Raw genomic sequence first — 21,234 nt, forward strand, 5'->3', positions numbered from 1 at the left:
ATGGAGCCCGCTTCTCCCCAGGGTGACGTGAAGAAGAGGCAGCAGAAGGAGAAGTCCAAGAAGCCGGTACCACCAATAGCTCCTCGCCCACCCAGGGCTCTGTTCTGCTTGACCCTGGAAAACCCTCTGCGGAAGGCGTGCATCAGCATCGTGGAGTGGAAGTATCCTCTGGCTGCAGGGGCTGGGGAGCAGTGTGTGTGTGCCTGTGAGCATGGCAGGGCTGCTGGGGCACGAGAGCTGCCAGCCTGTGCCAGGCTTGGGCTGTCTCCTCAGGCCTGCAGAAGGCAGTGAGGCACTCACTGTGCTAACTGGGGCATGAACAGGCTGGTGGGGAAAGCTGGGGCTGAGGAGTGGGTCAGGCCATGGGGCCTTTGGTGGGGTGGGACAGGGACAGGCAGAGGACATTCACTTGTGGGAGTGAAGGCGTTGTGTGCATTGTGTGCTGGGGAGAAATGGGGGACAGCCTGTTGAGGGGGGAGGGGGCTTGGTGTGTCAGGAGGGGGCACAGTGCCCATCCTGGGGTGTGGGGATGGGGTCAGCCTGGGGGCTGTGTGGTACTCTGGAGAGAGAGGTTTGGGGATGGTGAGTTGCTTGGGAGGGCTCTTTGTGTTTTCCTGACCCCACAGCTGTGCTCTGCCCTGGTGGGGGGCCTCCCCCACATCCTTGCTGACACCATTGTCCCCTCAGCTCCTGTCCCATCCCTCCCTGGTTCTGCTGTCACAGGTGAAAGCTTTTTGTGGGTGATACTGTTCAGAGGAATGGTCTTTCTTTGTGCCTTTGGCTTAGCGTTGTAGTTTTGGGTGTTGCTTTCTGACTGTTTCACTGGGGCATTGTAACTCAGAAATTCCAAAATGTTTCTGCCATGCATCCAGGAACTATCACTTTGTTCACCTATATTTTATGTAAGGAAGAGAGTGAGAGATGAAACATTTCACTTTGATTCCAGCAAAACATTTGGGCTGTAACAAAAACGATGGACTGGGGAACAGAATCAAGTTCTTCCACCACAACTTTTCCCATTTCAGTTGCTGAACCTTACCTGTGTGTTCCTGGCCTTGGCAGGATGATCCCACCCCAGCCAGGCTTTACTGCAGGAGGTGGCCTGGTCACCTTAGGCTGGCTGTGTTGCTGTGGGGATACCAAAGCCTTGCCCAGAGATGCTGCTTTGTCCAAAGCTCAGGGAGCCTGTTGGCAGGCATGAGGGCATGCTCACAGCTCTGGTAGTGCTGGAGTTTAAAATCTCATTCCTTTAATGCAAGGGGACTCTCTGTCCTCTGGGGAGTGGGAGCAGAGCCAAAATCAGGGAGTTCTCATTTTCTGTGCCTCTGGCAAAAGAAAGGATGGTTTTATGGGCACACAGAAAGGAACTGTGCCTGAGTCTTAAATGGGCACTGAGTAAGGAAGAAACTTGTGTGCATGTCTGAGTGGCAAGGGAAGAGCTGGAAATAGGATTTACATCTTGCCGCATGCTCAGACACATTTTTCCTGCTGGGCCAGCACAGAGCAAGTGCACAGCACAGGGAGGGTCTTCCCTTCATCAGTGCTCTGGAAGGGCACAAGTGGGTGCCCCACAGAAAGGTGGCATGTGCAGGTGGTTCTGACCTGGGCAGGACAAATGATCCAGGGAATCAGGTTTCTCCAGAGCCTCTCTGTATTTATACCCAGATGCACCTGGCTGCCCTCACTCAGGGATCAGGGAATGCAAGGCGACAGGGTCGGGTCGTTCCAGTTCCTGTGGGTTATTATGGTCTGCAGGGACATGCAGGCTGCCAAGGGGAGATTAGCTGTGACCCTCTTCTGTGGGGGTACCTAGGCTGCAGGTTCTGTGTGGCAGCACATATTCCTGTTCCTTGGGCCATCTCTGCTGTGTAGCTGCCGCTACCAGAGCACAAAGCTGAGCAACAGGAGTGGGCCAGGACCTTTTTGCAGTTCAAGGGTAGGGACCATCACTCCACTCAGCTCAGAGAGGGTGAAAGGCTGACTTGGGGCAGAGGGGTTTTGTGCTGAAATTTGCTCACATCTCAAGAAATAGGAAATCTGAATGTTCTGGGTGTTGTGTGCAAGACAGTCCAGCAGCCTGATAGTTGTTGGGACATGTATTGCTTTGTGACACCACCCTGGTATTTCAGGTCATTTTGTAGCCAGGAGAACTTCAAGGCAGATGGGTGAGGATTCTGGGGACCCTGGAGGACCACAGAGCTGCAAGATAGAGAGATTTCTGATTCCTGCTGCAAGGCAGATGTGGGGACCCTTGGATGTTGTGTGGTGGGAGCATGCTGGACAGAAAGAAGTTAGATTGTGAGACAAGGAGAGGAGGAGGATGCTGAGGCTCTGAGACAGTGGCAGGAGGCAGAGACACCCAGTCATCTACATCTCTATGTTTTAGTTCAATCTGTCCCACTGCATTTCTGCCTCATAACTGTACCAGACTCACAGACTCACAGGCAGCAAGTGGCTTCCAGCTCCAGTTACAGGAACTCCAGTTGAGGTCACCCTTCAAGGAGGGCTTGTCTTATCCTGTCCAAGCAGGCAGGGAAGCCTCCAGCCCCTGGGCTCTGCCTCATTACCTGGACACAAAGGAGAGCAGCTTTTCCAGCTGACTTCAGTTTTTAAAGTGTCATCAGGTTGATGGATAGAGAGGTTCAGAAAAGGAGAAAAAAAAAGCCTGTGATGAGCCCAGGACACCCAGCACCCAGCCAGCACTCAGGCTGGTGTGGATAGCATGCTCCCCAGGTCTCTAATACTGGGCTGGACACTGCTCTGGCCACCAGAGCCCAAGGTAGCCCTCAAGGGATAATGCTGGGGGAAACAGAGAGTGGGGACCCCTGCAGGAGAGCCTGGCTGCAAATGAGGCCATGGAGACATAGTCTGAGCTCTTTGGAGGCTTCAGGAGGTGAGAGCTGAGGCTTGCCCAAGGCCCAAGCAAAGCAGTGACAGCAGCAGGAGAGACCAAGTGCCTGTCCCAGGGTCTCCATGGGGAAATGATAAAGTGACTCCTTTCATTCTGAGATGCCACAGGGCCCAAAGAGCACAGTCTGTACCTTGAAGGGGTGGGACAGTCCTCAGGCTGAGTGCTGTGCTCACTGCCAGCCCCTGGCACACCTGGGACAGCCACAGCAGCACTGCCTGTACTGGGCCACCAAGGCTGTAGGGACACTGGGGATGTTCTGCCAGGAGAGCCCCTGCACGAGCTGCCCTACCCCTGGAAACCCTCAGCTGGGATGCAGCCCATGTGAGACCCCAGCAGCAGGAGTCTCCCTCATGGACGCTGAGTGCAGAGGGAGCCAGGACCTGCCTGCTCTGGAGGGGGATGCTTAGGGTCAGTGCCTACATTCTGCAAATGGCTCCTGACCCTTCAGGGCGGGTCACTGAGGGGTGAGGAGGGGGAACTGCCAGCTCTGCCATCCCTTTGTCCTGTGTCCAAGCTGACCTCTGCAGTGGCCGTGTACTGAGTGCCCTGCAGCACCCAGGGATGTGCTGAGGCTGAGGTCTGGCTGCTCTCTCTGTGCTCTGCCCCCATGGGGGTTGTATCTCCACACCACCCAGGCAAGACAGGACAGGGCAGGGCAGGGGTGGGGTTATTCCTGCTTTTGCATTCCTGTCTGCACTCCTTAACGCTTCCTCTTAGACCCTTCGAGATCATCATCCTCCTCACCATCTTTGCCAACTGTGTTGCTCTGGCCATCTACCTGCCCATGCCTGAGGATGACACCAACATCGCCAACTCCAGCCTGGTAAGGAGCAGCTGGAGCCCTTCCTGCAGCCCCGAGGCTCTGTGCAGCTGCTGGGACACGGCTGCAAGGTGCCAGAGCTGCTCTGGGGCCAGCTGGGGTCAGGCAGTGCTGCTCCAGCCAAACGGGTGGGAAGAAGTGACAGCAAAATGGATTTTCAGAGGGGCTGAAACCAACTCTGGGTTGAGATCAAAGGCAGCAGGTTGTGTGTGGAGTACACATGAAGGAAGAATTGATGCAAAAAAAATTTTCCTCTTTTTTTTTAAAATCACACTTTCAAAAGGAAACATCCTGTTCCAGAAAGGCTCGAAGGGTTTGTCTCAGCATTTTGGAATATTTTTTCTCTGACCTTTTCTCTCAAGACTGTATTTTAATTTTCTTAATTTTTGTTTAAGAGGGGGAAAGTCCTGTTTCTGTTAGGCCGAAAGGTTACTCCTTTCCAATCATTATTCCATATTCTTCCACAGTTGCTCCAGTTTTCCTGGAATGTGATGTTTTGATGTGACCCAGATGAACAGTTTACACTATTTTTAGTTTGCCGCTCCTTTGTACTCTTCAGATCCCAACTGTGGTTCAATCCACATTGATTTCCATTGAGAGTCTGAGTATGATGGCTGAACCAAAACATCAAACCCCCTTGGATGAGATGTTCTCTCCTGCTGGTTTTGGGACTCCTCAGGGTAGATGGCCATGGAGGGTTAATTCCTGAGGTGTTCCTTCAGCTCCTGGCTGGTCTGACCAGCCTCCCTAACCCCTAGGACTGGTTTTGGTTTCTTCCCTGGCCAGGGGGCACAGCAGGCTTTGGTAGGTGCAGTTATCTCAGGGGAGAGGTTAAAGAGGCAAAGCTGGGGCAGGCTGGCCATGGGAAGCAGGAGATGGGACAGTGGGGATGGGGGCTTCCCTCTGGGACAGGGCTTGGGATGTGGCTGAGACCTGAGAGGGCAGAGCTGGGGAAGGCCAGGTGTGTGTGGGGATGAGGGGATGGAGTGGCACTGGCCTCACAGGGCTCCCAGAGGGGCTGATGCTGCCCCAGGAGCTTTTCCATGAGCAAGAGGCACATAGGCAAGGACCAAGTGATGGAAATTCGTTGCATAAATGAAATTCCATCTGTTTTTATTTCTTGTATGTTAGATTACTTATGCTATACCCTACTGGGGGATGTTTCAGCCTGTTGCCACACCAATAGGTATCAAGAGCCAGGTAGCCCTGGGCTGCTGTTCTCTACTCCTGCTTGTGTCCCTTTGTCACCATGTTCTGATGGTTTTGTAGGAGCAAACCCAGCTGAGAGTTTATCCAGGTACCCATCACCTGGGGAGTGAAGAACGACTTGCTGAGGCATTTTCCTGCAGCACAGAGATGCTGTGATGTGTTTAATCTCTCCCTGTCCCTTTTCTGTCTCTCCATTGCACAATCCTCTCTGGAGAAGGTTGAGTTTATAAAAAAAACCATTGAAATTATTGAGAAGGCAAAGTGTATGAGGGGAAACTGCATCAGGGCAGGGAGGACGTGTCCCCACGTTGTTTGTGGGGCAGGACTGGGGTTCCCTCTCATCAGAGCTCACTGCTGAGGGGTGTGCAGGGCCCAGCCCCAGCTCCCTTCAGGGAACTGCAGAGCATGGACAGCCACTCTGCTTTAAAGCTGAGATCACATCCAGCAGGTGATGCCTTGTGGGGCTACCTAAAAACAGAGGCCAGACAAAATTAAGACAATAAAAAGCAATTATATTTATTGAAGGGCCTTCAGGTACATTTAGGGCATACAAAGCCCCCTCAGGGGCTACACCCAAAAATGGACCATGGGTTCACAGGTTTTTACACTTTTATAAGTTTGGTCTATTTGCATATTGGGGGGTAATTTTCCAATTGCAGCTTCAGGTAATGGATTCATTTACCCCAAGTTTGCTCCCCAAACTCACTTTTGTTTACATTTCTCAGGGCCTGAGGCAGTGAGGTGTCCTTGATTCCCAGCCCAGAGAGGAATTGTTGTGTCTGCCCAAAATGGGAGAGCAGCAGTGACACTGGATATGGAGTTTAGAGTTGTACACTAAAGAATTGTAGGGTTACAAATACATGAAAATTATAAAATCCTGAAATCCTAAGGCATCTCAAGGAGAGTCTCAGGAAGAGAGGATTCCTAGGGAACCTCTGCTGCCACTGCCTTCTGCAAGATTGGAAAACCTGCAGAGCAGCCACTGGGTGTTTCCACACAGGGAAGAGCTGCAGTCAGAGTTTACACTAGGTTTAGAATTAGTCTCAAGAAAACTTGGTTAATCAGAACTCATTTTTTTGAGGGGAGGGTGAAAAAATGAAATACCATAAAAATGAAAATAATGAAATGAAATAACCATAACCATAAATTTTCCAAGAAAACATTTTGCTTTATCCTAGAAGTACAGTATTTTAATTTCAACACATTTCATTGTTATTCTTTCTATATTAGATTTCTTCTGTTCCAGAAGGCTTTTTTTTTTTTTTAATCCTGTTTGTATCTGATTTTGTCTTTTTCTAACAGAATCAAAATATTTTCTTCAACCCAGATGAAATGATTTTGCCCTTTCAACTTGTTAATAATTCACAGCATTTATTTTCACTTTTACTTGAGTTTCCAGAGTTTCAAATCCACTGTTTTTTCACTGGAAACCTTACTCCAGGAGCAAGCAGCTTCAGAGTGTTTAGCAAGGCAGGCTATTCACAGGGATTCAACCAAGAAAATACAGATGGCTCTATGTTACCTGGCTGCCTGACCTCTGTGAAGAAATAAAGTCAAATTTAGAGTGCAGTTCATCTCCCAGGGCAGCTGAGCCATTTCTGCAGCTGCAGTGGGTGGTGTTGGACATGCTGCACACACTGAAACACCTGGTTGTCATAGAACCACAGAATTGTATTATAGTTTGGGTCAGAAGGCTCGTTCTACCCTCCTGCCATGGGCAGGGACACCTTCCACTGTCCCAGGTTGCTCCAAACCCCACCCAGCCTGGCCTTGGACACTTCCAGGGGTCCAGGGGCAGCCACAGCTTCTCTGGGCACCCTGTGCCAGGGACTGCCCACCCTCACAGGGAACAGTTTTTCTCCTAATATTTAAATGTACTGTCTGTCAATTTAAAGCTAACTTTCTTTTCAGTTTTTCCCCATCAGGGGGACTCCAGGGTACTGCTTGGAGGGAGGCCAACCTTTCAGACCACCAAACAGCAGCTGTCCTGAGTCCTATGGGCTTTGTAGGAGTGTCAGGTGGGGTCTAGGGAGTGGGGGACAGAGCTGGAGCTCAAAGTGTCAAGAAAACAATTTAAGTAGCACAGGTAATGGCCTGTGTGCAGACATGCTGCTGGTGTCACACATAATGGCTTTAGGTGTTTTAGGCTTTAGGTGTTTTAAGTTGCATGAATGTTTGGTGTCAAGGAGTATGCTTCTGAAAATCCAACCATTTGGGGCTGTATCTCAGCCCTGGGGTTAGGGAATTCCTGTGTTTTCAAAGCCCCAGGTACAATTCAGTGACAGGGATATTCCTGTGTTTTCAAAGCCCCAGGTACAATTCAGTGACAGGGATGTGGGTGTCTGATGCAGTACAGGAGTCCCAGATTTTCCTCTGCTCCGGGGAGCTGTAATTACCTTTGAGCCTGCACAAAGTCTGTCACTTCAGGGCTGTGCTGTGGCTGTCTCAGGAACACTGGAACAGTTGCTTTTGGGCAGCTGACCTGTGGCCCACAGTCCCTGGGTGGACTTTGCTGCCCATTGCTGGTTTTCAAGAACTCTTGGGCCCTGTGCCCGGAGGTTGGAATGGGTTCCTTGCTGCAGGACAGTCGTGATTGCATGTGGCTTTCCTAGAGCTTGGGGTCACCCTGGATCTCCTGGAGCCTTCCAACAGCTGTGACAATGGGCAGCACTCCTGCATGTCTGCATGCACAGCTCGATCAAACTGCAGAAACTCTTCTGCTCTGTACTGGCACCTGGAGGGGTGCACATGCAGCTGTGGGAGCTGCTCCTGCCTCCCTCCTTCCCCTCACTCTGGCCTGGAGCCACTGCTGAGGGCTGGCATCCTGCCCAGCTTGTGTCCTGGCCATCTCTGTGGTCACCCTGGGGTTGGGTAGGCAGATGAGCCAGGCCCCTCTCATGTCCGTCTCCAGGTGGGCCAGCAGAGCTCACCCCTCTCTTGTCCTGAGTGCAGTCCTGACAGCAGTGCAGCCTCCCTACCCTGCTCCATCCCATCCTGTGGTGCCCAGCTCCATGGCAAGGCTTCCTTGTTAGGGCCTTGCTGCCCCTCTGCTCCCAGCCCTGCAGAAGGCTGAGTTGGCTGCAGCTGCTCGAGATTTCTGTTCCTCCAGCTGGGCTCTCCACACCCCAGGTCTGACAGGAATCACCGAGCCCTTGCTCCTACTGCCACCAAATCCTTCTGGTGAGTGAGCTAGCACCCACCAAAGCCTTTTCAAACCAAGCAGACCTATGGCATCTAATCCAGGGAGAACCTCAGGAAGAACCAAGGTTCACAGGCACTGGAACAGTTGTGGCACAGCTGGTGTGATGTGAAGCACTGAGGAGCTCTGCACAGCCAGTGAGGGAGATGCGATGGAGAGCAACTTGCAGGACCTGGCCACTCTGTGCTCTCGTGGCTGCTGTAGGGGGGTTATGGCTTCTCTGGTTCCTCTTGCTGCAGCCCTGGGATGTCTCTTGTTTGTGGGGAAGGAGGAGCTGTGGCTGGAGACTGTGGCAGGAAAGTCACAGCATTGCAGAGCAGCTAGGGGTGGAGTGACCTCTGGAGATGATCGGCTACTTTCTCTAAAAAATCTGTGCAAACAATTCAAAAACTCTCCCAAATTCTTTCCCACATGTCTTCCCATCCCAAGTACTCCAGTGCCATGACAGACACCATTGTGTACAGCAGAAGTGTTTCTCTTGATGTCTCTTCCTTGTCCCAAACCCTGCCTGCCTCCTACTGTGCCCTTCCCAAGGCAAGTGCCAGAGTTTCCCACCACTCAGGGGAAACTTCCTTGGCTCCCAGCCCTCATCTTCATCTTGTTTTCCAAAGGAAGGGGATCCTGTGAGATTGCTGTAAACATATTCCCATACATTACCTGTCCTGCCCCCTTCTCTGCCTCACATCTGTAGAATTTCATTCACCTCCACCCAGGAGAATAGGAGAAGGACACTGATCTGTTCTGTTTTGCAGAGGATGGTTGCTGCAAACCTCTGGGGAATACCTTTAGGTATGTTTTATGTTTACAAAGGGCTTAGAAAGACTTCAGCAATGCAGCTCCTTGCCGTGCATGTCCTGGTGCTGACAGTCTGTGCATGTGTCCTGGCCAGCACATTGGTGCTCCTACAAAAAGTGTTTTTATTAGGGTGGGATGGAGCTGCAGGGCAAAAGGGGAGCAGGGCCTAGCTGGGACTGGGAGGCTCAGGAGGTACAGGGCTGATGGTACAGGAGCAAAAGGCATGGAGGCTGGGGACAGTTTGGAGGAGTCAGGGGGCAGTGTGAGGGCTGTGAGGTCTCGTTGCAGGGATGTAGCAGGGATGCAGTTTAGCTCTCCTCTAGCTCTCTCCATCTGTGTTGTGGCCATGTTGTGCCCTCACCACCTATCCCCCACTCTGCCCAGCTGGGAAACTTCATTCAAGCCCTGCTTGCCCTCCTCCCTGGGGCCCATGTCCAGGGACATAAAGGTGGGGCTCATTCCAGAGTCCTGTGTGCCTGCTGGGGCTGGGAGCTGAGGATGCTGAGCAGGCTGGGACCGTGTCACTGTGTCGCATCAGCTGTCACCCTGCTGCCCCATGGCTCTTCCAGCACCATGAGTCAAGTTCCTGTGTGCCCAGGCATGGCTGGAGCATGTGTGGAGCCCCGTGTGTTACACTGACCTGTATCTTTTCTTAGTGTTTTTTTTGGCTCTTTGTACCCCCCATCCCAGCAGTGCCAGACAGACCTGTGCCCTGCCCTGAGCATCCCAGAGTGGGGAGCCAGCTGTGATTCTGGGCTAGGAGGGGACAGTGGGTAGCAGTGGCACAGAGTGGGTCCCAGGTGCTAGAAGCTGGCCAGGACTTCCAGCAGAGCTGTCTGTCCATGGCATGGCCTGGTGTGCAGGCTCTGCAGCGTGGCCCTCATGGCATGGGCACAGGGTGGTGACTGGGCCATGGGTGCAGCCCCTGTGCTGACCTGCACAGGCCTGGAGGACACACGTGGCTGATTCCTTCTCAAATCAGCCTGGGCACAGGAAGAGGGTTGTGCAGTGTGGGACATGTGGTCCTTGACCTAGTGTGAGGTCTGCCAGCATGAAATATCCTTCAGCTGCTTCTTGCTGCTCTTAGGAGACTGCACTAAGTTTGCCCTGGCTCATGCCATTGCATTGGAGCCATGTAAGTTTAATTGCCAGTACTGTGCTTGATCACAGCCCAAAAAGCCACCCCACAGCAGTGAGGGAAGCAGGAAGTGCTGGGGGTTGTGCCCCTCTGCTCTGCTACCTTCTACTCAGGGTCCCAGCACAGGAAGGACCTGTTGAGGTAGGTCCAGAGAAAGACACAAAGGTGCTCCCAGGGCTGGAGGGAGCCCCTCTGCTCTGGAGCCAGGCTGGGACAGCTGGGGGTGTTTATGAAAAGAGGAAGAGAAGAGAAGAGGAGAGGAGAGAAGAGAAGAGAAGAGAAGAGAAGAGAAGAGAAGAGAAGAGAAGAGAAGAGAAGAGAAGAGAAGAGAAGAGAAGAGAAGAGAAGAGAAGAGAAGAGAAGAGAAGAGAAGAGGAAGAGAAGAGGAAGAGAAGAGGAAGAGAAGAGGAAGAGAAGAGGAAGAGAAGAGGAAGAGAAGAGGAAGAGAAGAGAAGAGAAGAGAAGAGAAGAGAAGAGAAGAGAAGAGAAGAGAAGAGAAGAGAAGAGAAGAGAAGAGAAGAGGAAGAGAAGAGAAGAGGAAGAGAAGAGGAAGAGAAGAGGAAGAGAAGATCTCGTCGCAGCCATCCAGTACTTGAAGGGGGCCTACAAGAAAGACTGAGACAAACTTTTTAACAGGGTCTGTTGCAGTAGGACAGAGTGTGATGGTTTTAAACTGAAGGAGTTCAGTTAAACTGAAGGTGATTAGTTACAGGGAAAAAAAGGTATATACATTGATGGTGTTAATGCCTTGGCACAGGTTACCCAGAGAAGTTCAGAATTTGCTGTTGTGTCCCTCCCAGGCTGGGGGAGGGTACCTGGGGCAGGGGACTGCCTGCTGCCTCTTCCTTGGCCCAGGTCTGAACCTTGCTGTTCACTGGCTGGACCTCGTGGACAAATACCCTTGAAGCTGTCCAAAGCACCCTTCATCTGTTGTGGGCTTCTCAAAGGGACCTCTGAGGAATAGCAAGTCACCTTTTGATTCTGGACAAGAGGTTTTCAGAGGAAAATCTCTTCTAGTGAGAGGCCCTGGAGCCTGAGTCTGTTCTGCTGGAAAATCAGAGCATGGAACTGACTTTTGCAGTGCTGGATCCTGACACTCACCAGCCCCAGCAGCTGCAAGGCTGCTGTAGCATGCAGTGGGCTGTCCTGGTTTTCCTCTGCAGCTGGGGAGAAACCCCACCACCCCAGTGGCTGCTGGCATGGCTCTGCAGCCTCTCCGTGCCTGAAATGATCCTCAGGGCAGTTGTATTTGCATGGGATTGCAAGGACAGGCTTTGGGGGACAATCTAGGGGGCATTTGTCCCCTAAGGGTGGGAGGTGAGCAGGGTTGAGTTGCTGTAGGTAAAACCTTGAAGACAGAGGCAATGCCAGGATCTCTGCTCTGACCCTAGCTGCCCTCAGATCCAACAAGAAATGGCATTGTGTGAGTGACAGTCACATGGGGACACTTAGCACAGTCACTGCTTTTGGACACATTAATTGAGTGAGCAATGCTTCTCTCTTGAGCTGCTGGCCTTGTAAAAGCAGAGGATTTTCCATTTGGCAGGGCATGGGAATACCAGGAGGAAGGTGTGCTCACAGCACTACAGCATTCCCCAGTGAAGATCCACTCCCAGTTTGGTCTCAGAGAGAGCTTCTTCTGCCTTTCTGAGGGCAATTCCCTGGAGATCCTGAGCAGTGATGCTCCTTGTCCTTCAGGGGACATAGGCTGAGGAGAGGGACCAGGGAACACCAGAAATATAAATAGCCCCATCCACCTGGCTGCTTCAGAAGGCTTTTAATGCCAGTCTGGAAGGGACATTGGCAGCAAGGGCAGTGATGGCAGTGACAGGCAGAGCCAGCTGGGCACAGGCAGCTCTTGGCTGCACTCCAGGGACAGATGAGCTACCCTGGCCCAGCAGCTGCAGGGCTGTGCCAAGCTCCTGCAGTGGGGTGCCAGGTCCTGCATGAGAGGGGGAGCAGCACCTCTGCCCAGTCAGTTCCAGACCATCTCTAGCTGGTCATTTTGGCAGGCAAACGTCTGGCATTAAGCAGGAGATCTTGAGCCCAAAACCTCCATTCCCTGGGAGCTTCCTTATCAAAGGGAAGCCATGGTACAGCTGGCTTGTCCCACAGTGACTGTGTGGGGACTCCAGGCCAGACCAGCAGGAGAGGATGAGAAGGGGTCAGTGCTGCCTGTAGGAAGGCTGTGGGGGAATGAGAGAGTGAGCAACAGGGAGGAGAGCCAGAGAGGAGCAGTGCCCTGGACCAGGCACCATTAGGTGGCCTTGCTGGAGCAGATTGTAGGAACCATAGCCTCAGGAAGGGTCCTGGCAGGGGCCATTATAGGGCTGGAGGGATCATGCTGCAGACCAGAGAGTGGCATGTGGTGGCTCAGCATGCCACCCCTTGTCCCCAGGGTGCTGCCTGGTGTGTGCGGGTACAGATGGACTGGCAGCTGATCCAGAGTCACTGGTGGGGATAGCAGGGGAGGTGCCAGTCTGTTCTAATGAAGCATTCTCTCCTGCATGCCTTTGCAATCCCCAGGAGAAGATCGAATATGCCTTCCTCATCTTCTTTGCCATCGAGGCCATGCTCAAGATAATTGCCTATGGCTTTCTTTTTCCACTCGGATGCCTATCTCCGAAACGGCTGGAATGTCCTCGACTTCTCCATTGTGACCCTAGGGTAAGGAAAGTGGGAGGGCTGCTGCTGTTCAGCTTGTGCCAGGCCTCTTTCACAGCCAGTCAAAACCTAGTTTTTGTGGTGATTGCAATGTGTTTGGAGACAGCTCCTTGACTAAGTTCATGGTTTTCTCCCGTGGGCCCCCTATTCCTGCTCTGACATCCACTGGGATCCTCTCTAACTCTATTTCTTCCTGTCTTGACTCCTTCATGGCTCATAGGTCCCCTTGCCCTGCAGAAAGGGGGTGGCATGGGGTCCTCCAGGGTTTTCACATGGGGTGGGAGGTCCCTGGCTGTCAGCAGTACAGCTGTGCCCAGGAGCTGGATTTTCCAAGAGTTGCCTCCTGAGTGAGGCTGAGCATGGCTGGCAATCCCAACCTTGCTTTCCTGCCTGCAGAGCTCTGAATCCTTAGCTCAGATTTCTCAGTCTTCATTCTCATGCCTTCTCTTTTTCCTTGTCCTTCCTTCTGCTTCTCCTCCTCCTTCCTTCCCTGTGCCCTGGCTCTTTCAGGCTCATCACCATGACCCTGGAGCAGGTCAATGTGAAGCAGGCAGGGCCCTCGGGGGGGAAAGGCGGCTTTGACGTGAAGGCGCTGCGAGCGTTCCGTGTGCTGAGACCCCTGCGCCTGGTGTCCGGAGTGCCGAGTGCGTGCTGGGGGCCTGCTCTCAGCAGGGCTGGGGGGGCATGGAGCCTCTGGGCCTGCACAGGGTGGGCAGCAAGGGGCAGGTTTGTTCCTGTTGCTGGATCAAACCCAGCCATGAAGTGAGGCACGGGTTCTTCCCTGGCCAGGGGGCACAGCAGGCTTTGGTAGGTGCAGTTATCTCAGGGGAGAGGTTAAAGAGGCAAAGCTGGGGCAGGCTGGCCATGGGAAGCAGGAGATGGGGCAGTGGGGATGGGGGCTTCCCTCTGGGACAGGGCTTGGGATGTGGCTGAGACCTGAGAGGGCAGAGCTGGGGAAGCCCAGGTGTATGTGGGGATGAGGGGATGGAGTGGCACTGGCCTCACAGGGCTCCCAGAGGGGCTGATGCTGCCCCAGGAGCTTTTCCTGCTTGTTCTTTACCTGGGTTCTTGCTTGTTCCTCCAGCTGCAGGTTGTCAGCCCTGGGGATCTGCAGGTTGGCACACAGCTGGCTGCCTCCAGGGCTCAGTGGCTGTACCTTTGGGTGGCCAGTGTGAAGGGGGCCAGGATCTTGCTCTGCTTTCTCAGAGCAGGGATCTTCTTCTGTAACTCATGTGAACACAGCCAGGATGAGAGCACCAGAACAAAGGGAGGGGCATGAAGCAGCCTTCAGCACTGCCTAGCTCTGTTGTGCCCTTCCCCACACTTTCATGATGGGTAGAAGAAAGGATTTCCTCCTTCAGAGATTTCAGTCCCACCACACCTGTGCCCCTCTACTCTTGGCAAGAGACTTTTCAAAGGCTGCTCGTTGGTGGGCTGGCAGGGATACAACGTGCACCCAAAGCTGTTTAAGAAGTGGCTGACCTCCTCTCCCTTCATCTTTGTGCAGGCCTTCAGGTCGTCCTGAACTCCATCATCAAGGCCATGGTGCCCCTGCTCCACATTGCCCTGCTGGTCCTCTTCATGATCATCATCTACGCCATTGTGGGGCAGGAGCTCTTCAAGGGCAGGATGCACAAGACCTGCTACTACCTCGGGACAGGTGGAGCTGTGCTGTGGGCATGCAGCAGAGCTGTCTGTGTGTGGCTGTGTGAGACCACAGGGGCTCTGTGTTCAGCACAGAGCGTGCTCTTGCCGGCATCAAGCCTGAGAGTGCGGCAGGATGAGGGATGTTTGGAACAGCACCCAGCTGGGTGTGAGGGGTGCTGGATTTGGAGGGGGAGGAAGTGGGGGCTGCCGTGTTTGGCCTGACCTGCTGTTCACAGCCTGGCTTTGCTCCTCAGATGTGATTGCCACGGTGGGCTCAGAGAAGCCAGCGCCGTGCACCAGCTCGGGCCACGGGCGGCACTGCAGCATCAACGGCAGCGAGTGCCGCGGGGGCTGGCCCGGCCCCAACAACGGCATCACCCACTTCGACAACTTCGGCTTCGCCATGCTCACCGTGTACCAGTGCATCACCATGGAGGGCTGGACCGAGGTTCTCTACTGGGTATGGTGCCTTTATGGGGCTAAAAAACACAGGTTAGACTAAATCAAGAGAATGAAAAGTGGTTGTGTTTATTGAAGAGCCTTCAGTACATTTCAGGCCGATGAAGCCTGCCTAGGGGCTACACCCAAAAATGGTGTTTTCACACTTTATAAATTTGGTCCATTTGCATATTTGGGGTTAATCTTCCAATTGCAGCTTCAGGTAACAGATTCATTTACCCCAAGTTCGCTTCCCCCAACTCACTTGTGTTTACATCTTTCAAGGCCTGAGGCAGTGAGGTGTCCTTGATTCCCAGGCCTGAGAGGAATTGTTGTGTCTGCCCAAAATGGAAAGCAGCAGCTAACACTGGATATGGAGTTTAGAGTTGTACACTAAAGAATTGTAGGATTACAATTACATGAAAATTACAAAAGCTAAAATCCTAAGGTTTCAGGGAGGCTGCATCACTTTGTGCCATCTTGGTGCAGGTGATGCCAGGGCAGGGAATGCCCTCCTACAGAGAGGACCCCATGGTAGGGCTCAGCCTTTCCAGTGAAAAAAATCCTGCCCCCACCAACCTTCTTACTGTGATGCACATCCCATAACACACCAGCCATGTCTCTGCATCCCTGTGAGCACTGCCTAAGCTGTCCTTGCTCTCCAGGTACACCCGAGATTGCTCCAGCTCCCACCTTCCTGAAGGGGTATGGGCCAGCACAGCAGTGATACTGGATGCTCCTCCAGCAAAGCCCATGTTTTGTAGTCCTTGGGAGAAAGCTGTGCTGAAGCTTAGGCTTGGGGCTGATGTTTAAATCCCAAAATGTTTGGGTTTAGATGTGAAGCAGACACAGTGTTCTAGGCAGCCAGGGCTTGGAGGCAGGTTTATGTGCCACCATCCCAAGCACTCCTTTTGGAGGGGGCAAAGGTCCCAGAGGCTGTTGGGGAGCTCTAAGGGGAAACAGATGGAGGACAGTGCCTTCAAAATATTTCACCTGCATCTCTCCTTGCCAGGTAAATGATGCCATGGGCAATGAATGGCCCTGGATCTACTTTGTCAGCCTTATCTTACTTGGCTCCTTCTTCGTGCTCAACCTGGTGCTGGGGGTGCTCAGTGGGTAAGTGCCACCCTACCCTTTCTGCCAGCAGAGAAGTTTTAACTGGTTTAAACTATACAAGAAAAAAGCCTGGAAAAGTTCTGTTCTTTTCCTTCTCTCATTCCCCACCCCCATTTGTTTTCTGTGTTGCACACTTAGAAACCCTGATCTGTGAGTTAGTTTTTGTGATGGATTTCTGAGGCTTTAGCTCAGCTCTCAACACAGAAATCTTCTCCCTGTGGCACAAGAGCTGTCAGCAAGCCCAGCCCTGGAGCACAGGGACTGTGGTGTGTTCTCCAGCACACACAGCCAGTGGAGCTAAGCAGGGAGCTCTTGCTCCAGGACTGTGGCTCTGGGCACTCCTCTGATACCTCCAGCTCCCTCCTGCTGTGAGCACACAGTTTTCTCATGGCCAGCCTAAGGAGAACATCTTTGATGAGTGCAAGGGATCCAAGGGAAGGATTGTTAGTCTAATTACTGCTTCAGCACTCTCGTCCAAATGCACCAATGAGCTGCCATCAGTCTGTTATGACAATGTAGGCCAAATTCAATTAGTGTTAATTCCCCCAGTAGCACAATTAAAACCTGAGATGTTACACTCAAGCTACCATGCATTGCTGTGGGACTGCTACCATCCTAATTTTGCTGCTGGGAAATAGGTGTTGTCCTGGGAAGTGGGGAGACTTTTTTCCTCAGGTCTGTGTAGGGTCAGGGTCTTTTTTACATGTTTCAATCCTTGTTGTGCAAGTGGATCACACTCATCACCTCTATTAGTTCACAAGGTCAGTTACACCCTAATTACTTGTATTTGTTAGGCCTCTTTTATGACAAGAACCGTGCCACTTGCAACATTAAAACAAAGTGTGTGTTGCCATGACTAAAACAGTTTAAAAGTACAAGATAAACCACAGAGTTGGTTGCATGGAATTGACTGTAACTGCAGGACAGCTGGACTGTAGTCATCTGATCCTGGAGGAAGTTGCTGGCACGGTAAATGTTACGAAATATTTTTGCAAATACAGACAAATTATGTTTTAGCTCAGGAAAATTATTGTTATAGTGTCTGAGACCTATTACTAACACATGGGAACACCAGCATGGCTGGGCAGCAGGTCTGCCAGACACCAGAGGAGAAAAAAATTTAATTGAAAGAGAGTAGAAAGAGTGGACAAGGACATTGGTAGACCTGTCCTTTCTATGTTACCATGAAAAGAGTGAAAAGTGGGATGCTCCATATGGAGAGCTTGGGGCAGGTTTTTGTCCCCCTCAGGTGGGTGAGACCCTCTGATGCTTAGCAGGACTGGGGAGCTGCCCTGGCCAGGTGTCAGTTGCCTGTTCCAGCTGTAGCACCTGCAGTGAGGAGCTCCCAAAGGGCAGCAGTGCTGGGGAAGGAGCCCTGCCTGCCATTGGGCATCGGTGATGAGCCCCATGACCTTGCATTGTGGGCCAGGAAAGAGGAGAGTCACTGGAGCAGTGCAGTGGCAGTGCCGGTGACAGGGTATTCCAGGACTTTCCTACAAGGGTATTCCAGGACTTTCCTACAAGGGTATTCCAGACTTTCCTTCCACCCCTGAGTGTCTGCTGCTTGCCTGTCGCAGTGAGTTCACCAAGAGCGCGAGAAGGCCAAGTCGCGGGGCACGTTCCAGAAGCTGCGGGAGAAGCAGCAGCTGGAGGAGGACCTGAAGGGCTACATGGACTGGATCACCCACGCCGAGGTCATGGACAGTGACCGGGCCAGGGGAGAAGGTACCAGCCCTGCTTGGTCACAGACCCACAGCCTGAGGGTTGGGTTTCCTGATGCTGCCCACCTAGAGAGGCAAGAGGGAATCTTTGAAGAAGTCACAAAGACTGATTTTGCTGAAAACCCATGAAACAAAATGGTTTGACTTCTGCAGGACAGTTTCCTTCCTCTTTTTTTTACATTTCTTGAATAATTTAGTTGAAACTAGCAATAATTTATCCCTGATGCTAAATCTCCACTTCAACCACAGTATTTAATATTTGCACACCACAAGCAAGGCCTGAGCCTTCTTTGGTAAGAGGCACTTAAAATGGCCATGAGGAGCGTGTGCCCTTGGTGTGCAGGGATACAGCGCAGGGCCACAAGCTCTCATGCTAGCAGATGCATGAATTTCCCGTCATACTTGACAGTTTCAAGGGGTTAGAAGTGGCTCAGGGAAGGAGATATCTAGCCTGGGAGCTCTACCACAGAGCCACAGGGTTTGCTGGCTAGTGAAAGCACTTTTGATCAAGCGAGTGATGCATGTGTGCAAAGAGCCTTGGAAAACAGTGGGACAGACAAAATACCTCTTCCAGAGCTGTGGCTGTGTTCTGTTCAGCCTTTGCTGAGATCCCAGCTGCCCCCAGTTTTCTCCATGCTGGGGTACTTGCTGCTGTCTCTCTCTGGGCTGCTGTCCCTCTCTGGCTGCTGTCCCTCTCTGGGTTGCTGCTGCCCTTCCTGCAGGGCAGGAGTTTCTCATGCATCATGATTGATTTGTACCTGACCTCAAAGCCTTCTGCCCAAACTTTGGTTGCTGAGTCTCTGGGATGGCGCTGTTCGGTGGGGATTGTTCACTTCTGATGGGAAAACTCTTCCTGGTGTACTTCTGGTAGAGGTGCCTCCCACAAGTTCTCCCCAAGGGTTCCAATAAAAGCCTGTGATGTCATTCCCTCTAGGTATGATGCCATCGGATGAAGGAGGGTCAGAGACAGAGAGCTTATATGAAATTGAGGGCATGAACAAGTGGATTCTCTTCTTGTAAGTATGCTCTGACTGAACCATCTGCTTGCATGTGGGCTTTCCACTGTCTCACTTGCTGGCCCAGCTGGGCCAGGCTTTCCTGGTCAGCCCCCAGTTTCTGGCAGAGAGACAGGGACTGGTGCTTGGGGGAAGATGCAAACATTGGGGCAGCAAACAGGAATTTGGCTGTGGTACTGGCAAAAAACTCTTGAAGGTGAGCAATGTCTTTGCTGTGGGACCAGGCTCCAACCATCCTCCCATGGCCTGTGCAGCCTGGTGTGTAATTGAGGAGCTGTGCCTGTAAGCCCCCTGTGAGAGGTGCTGGAGGCCAAAATTAAGCAGGAGAGTGAATGAACTGCAGTGCCTGAGTGAGTGCACCGAGTTCCAGGGGCAGGAAGGGAGGGAGCGGAGGGGCCCTGCAGGCACAGCCCAAGGACCTGGGTCTGGCCCAGCTCTGCTGATCCTTTGCCATCTCTCCAGCCGTCAGTGGAGGCGTTGGAACCGAATGTTTCGTAGGAAGGTGCAGGGATGTGGTGAAGTCCAAGTTCTTCTATTGGCTTGTCATCCTGATGGTGGCACTGAACACCCTCTCCATCGCCTCTGAGCACCACTTCCAGCCAGAATGGCTGACACGGGTGCAAGGTGAGCAAAGAGCCCAAGAGAGAAGGAGGGTCCAGGACACACAGAGAGCTGTGTGAATTCCAGCTCTGAGGGCACAGCCACACTGGCACACACAGTGGCTCTTAGGCACACACAGAGCCCGCCTGTCAGTGTGTGTGTATGATTCTTGCTGTCATACAGCTCACACTGACCGTGCACAGCCTCTGTACCCTTAGAGACATGACCTTGCATGGTGAGTGGCACACAGAGTGTGTCCACTGACACCTCTGCACATTTGGCACGCACTCAAGCCATGCAGCCATGGGCATTTGTGGCAAACAACCCCACTGACTGCAGCTCCACCCACCCACAAACCCTCAGAGGCACACGGAAGGCAGGTGAGCACACACACACACAGAGCACAGGAGTGCACACACACACACACACACAGAGCACAGGAGTGCACACACACACACAGCCCCAGAGCACAGGTGTGCACACACCCCCACCCCCACACAGAGGCACACACAGCACAGGTGTGCACACACACACACATCTCAGCCCCACATACCCATGCACAGCCCAGGTACCCATGCTGCATGTACTCTTGTGCACTGTACAGACGTGTACTCACACACAAGATGTGTACAGATGTGTACTCACACAAAAGCATGCTGCTGCACATCACCCTCTCATCTTCCTCCCCTTTATGGTCCCCAAAAACAGCAGCTCAGGGCTTGGTGGGCCAGAGGAGGGTGAGCAGCTCTGCCCTCCCTGCCTGCCTGCCCAGCCACGCTGGCATTGAGGCCCCTGCTCTGACAGGCTGGCTCTCCCACCCCAGACAATGCCAACCGGTTGCTGCTGGCCCTGTTTGTGGCCGAGATGCTGCTGAAGATGTATGCGCTGGGGCTGCGCCAGTACTTCATGTCGCTCTTCAACCGCTTCGACTGCTTCGTGGTGTGCTCGGGGATCCTGGAGACCATCCTGGTGGAGCTGGGCACCCTGTCCCCCCTGGGCATCTCCGTGCTGCGCTGCATCCGCCTCCTGCGCATCTTCAAGATCACCAGGTAGGGGAGGGAGCTGTGTGGGTCCTGGCAGCTCAAGGTGCCCGGGATCACTCACAGTTCTGGGACATCACTGACCCTGTCCCCATGGAGGCTGGAGTGTGAACAGAGCTGGGAGCTGCTGGGTGGAGGAAAAAGGCCAGGCTGGGGGTTTTCTCCAGGACATGGTTTGACTGGAGGTGGAGAGTGGGGCAGAGCTGTGGCCCTACTCTAGCTCTGGGTTCTAGGATGTTGTGAATGGGGCTGCTGTGGGCCAGGACTCCTAACTCTTCTTTGTTGTGTTCACCCCTCTTCCCCATCCTGCTTGCTGGTGCTCTGTGCAGGCAGCAGTATTACCTTGTTTGTCACACCATGCCTGCAGCTTTATTTCTCCCTCCTGTAGCCTGTCTGGAGCAGTCCCAGACCACAGCCTGGGTCCAGAGTCCCCCTTTTTGGCCTGCTGGCACACCACCTTGGTGTGTTCAGCCTGGTTCCCTGTGCCTGCCTGGTCCTGCCCACAGCCTTCCCCACTCTCATCCCCCACATGCCTCTGTCCCTCCTCTTCCCAGGTACTGGACATCTTTGAGCAACCTGGTGGCCTCTCTGCTCAACTCAGTCCGCTCCATTGCCTCTCTGCTCCTCCTCCTCTTCCTCTTCATCATAGTTTTTGCCCTGCTGGGCATGCAGCTCTTTGGGGGCAAGTTTGATTTCGAGGACATGAAAGTGCGGCGCAGCACGTTCGACAACTTTCCCCAGGCCCTCATCAGTGTCTTCCAGGTTTGGGGCTGTGGGAAGGGCAGGGGGGCTGGAGGGCTGGGTTGAGGGTCTCACCTGGGCTGTGGATCTCCAGGCAGGAGTTAGGTCTGAAGAGGATATGGGTTTGTGGGGAGGATGTGGCTTTGAGACAGGAACAGGGAAAAGCAACTGGAGTAATC

At 52.9% G+C, this 21,234-nt stretch overlaps 1 protein-coding gene across 1 annotated transcript in view; it reads left to right on the forward strand.

Annotated features, from left to right (window-relative positions):
- The window catches only part of CACNA1S (calcium voltage-gated channel subunit alpha1 S), a 44,070-nt gene continuing 22,836 nt past the window's right edge, over positions 1 to 21,234 (forward strand). Inside the window, 15 exon segments of the mRNA XM_042779973.1 lie at positions 1 to 161; positions 3,629 to 3,734; positions 12,599 to 12,673; positions 12,675 to 12,739; positions 13,247 to 13,380; positions 14,244 to 14,396; positions 14,638 to 14,843; positions 15,834 to 15,937; positions 16,196 to 16,200; positions 17,519 to 17,662; positions 18,593 to 18,674; positions 19,137 to 19,176; positions 19,178 to 19,298; positions 20,098 to 20,323; positions 20,869 to 21,076. Of these exon segments, the coding sequence (XP_042635907.1) occupies positions 1 to 161; positions 3,629 to 3,734; positions 12,599 to 12,673; positions 12,675 to 12,739; positions 13,247 to 13,380; positions 14,244 to 14,396; positions 14,638 to 14,843; positions 15,834 to 15,937; positions 16,196 to 16,200; positions 17,519 to 17,662; positions 18,593 to 18,674; positions 19,137 to 19,176; positions 19,178 to 19,298; positions 20,098 to 20,323; positions 20,869 to 21,076 (1,830 nt within the window).

Source organism: Catharus ustulatus, chromosome 25 (genome assembly GCF_009819885.2).
Source record: "Catharus ustulatus isolate bCatUst1 chromosome 25, bCatUst1.pri.v2, whole genome shotgun sequence".
In the NCBI taxonomy this organism is placed as follows: Eukaryota; Metazoa; Chordata; class Aves; order Passeriformes; family Turdidae; genus Catharus; species Catharus ustulatus.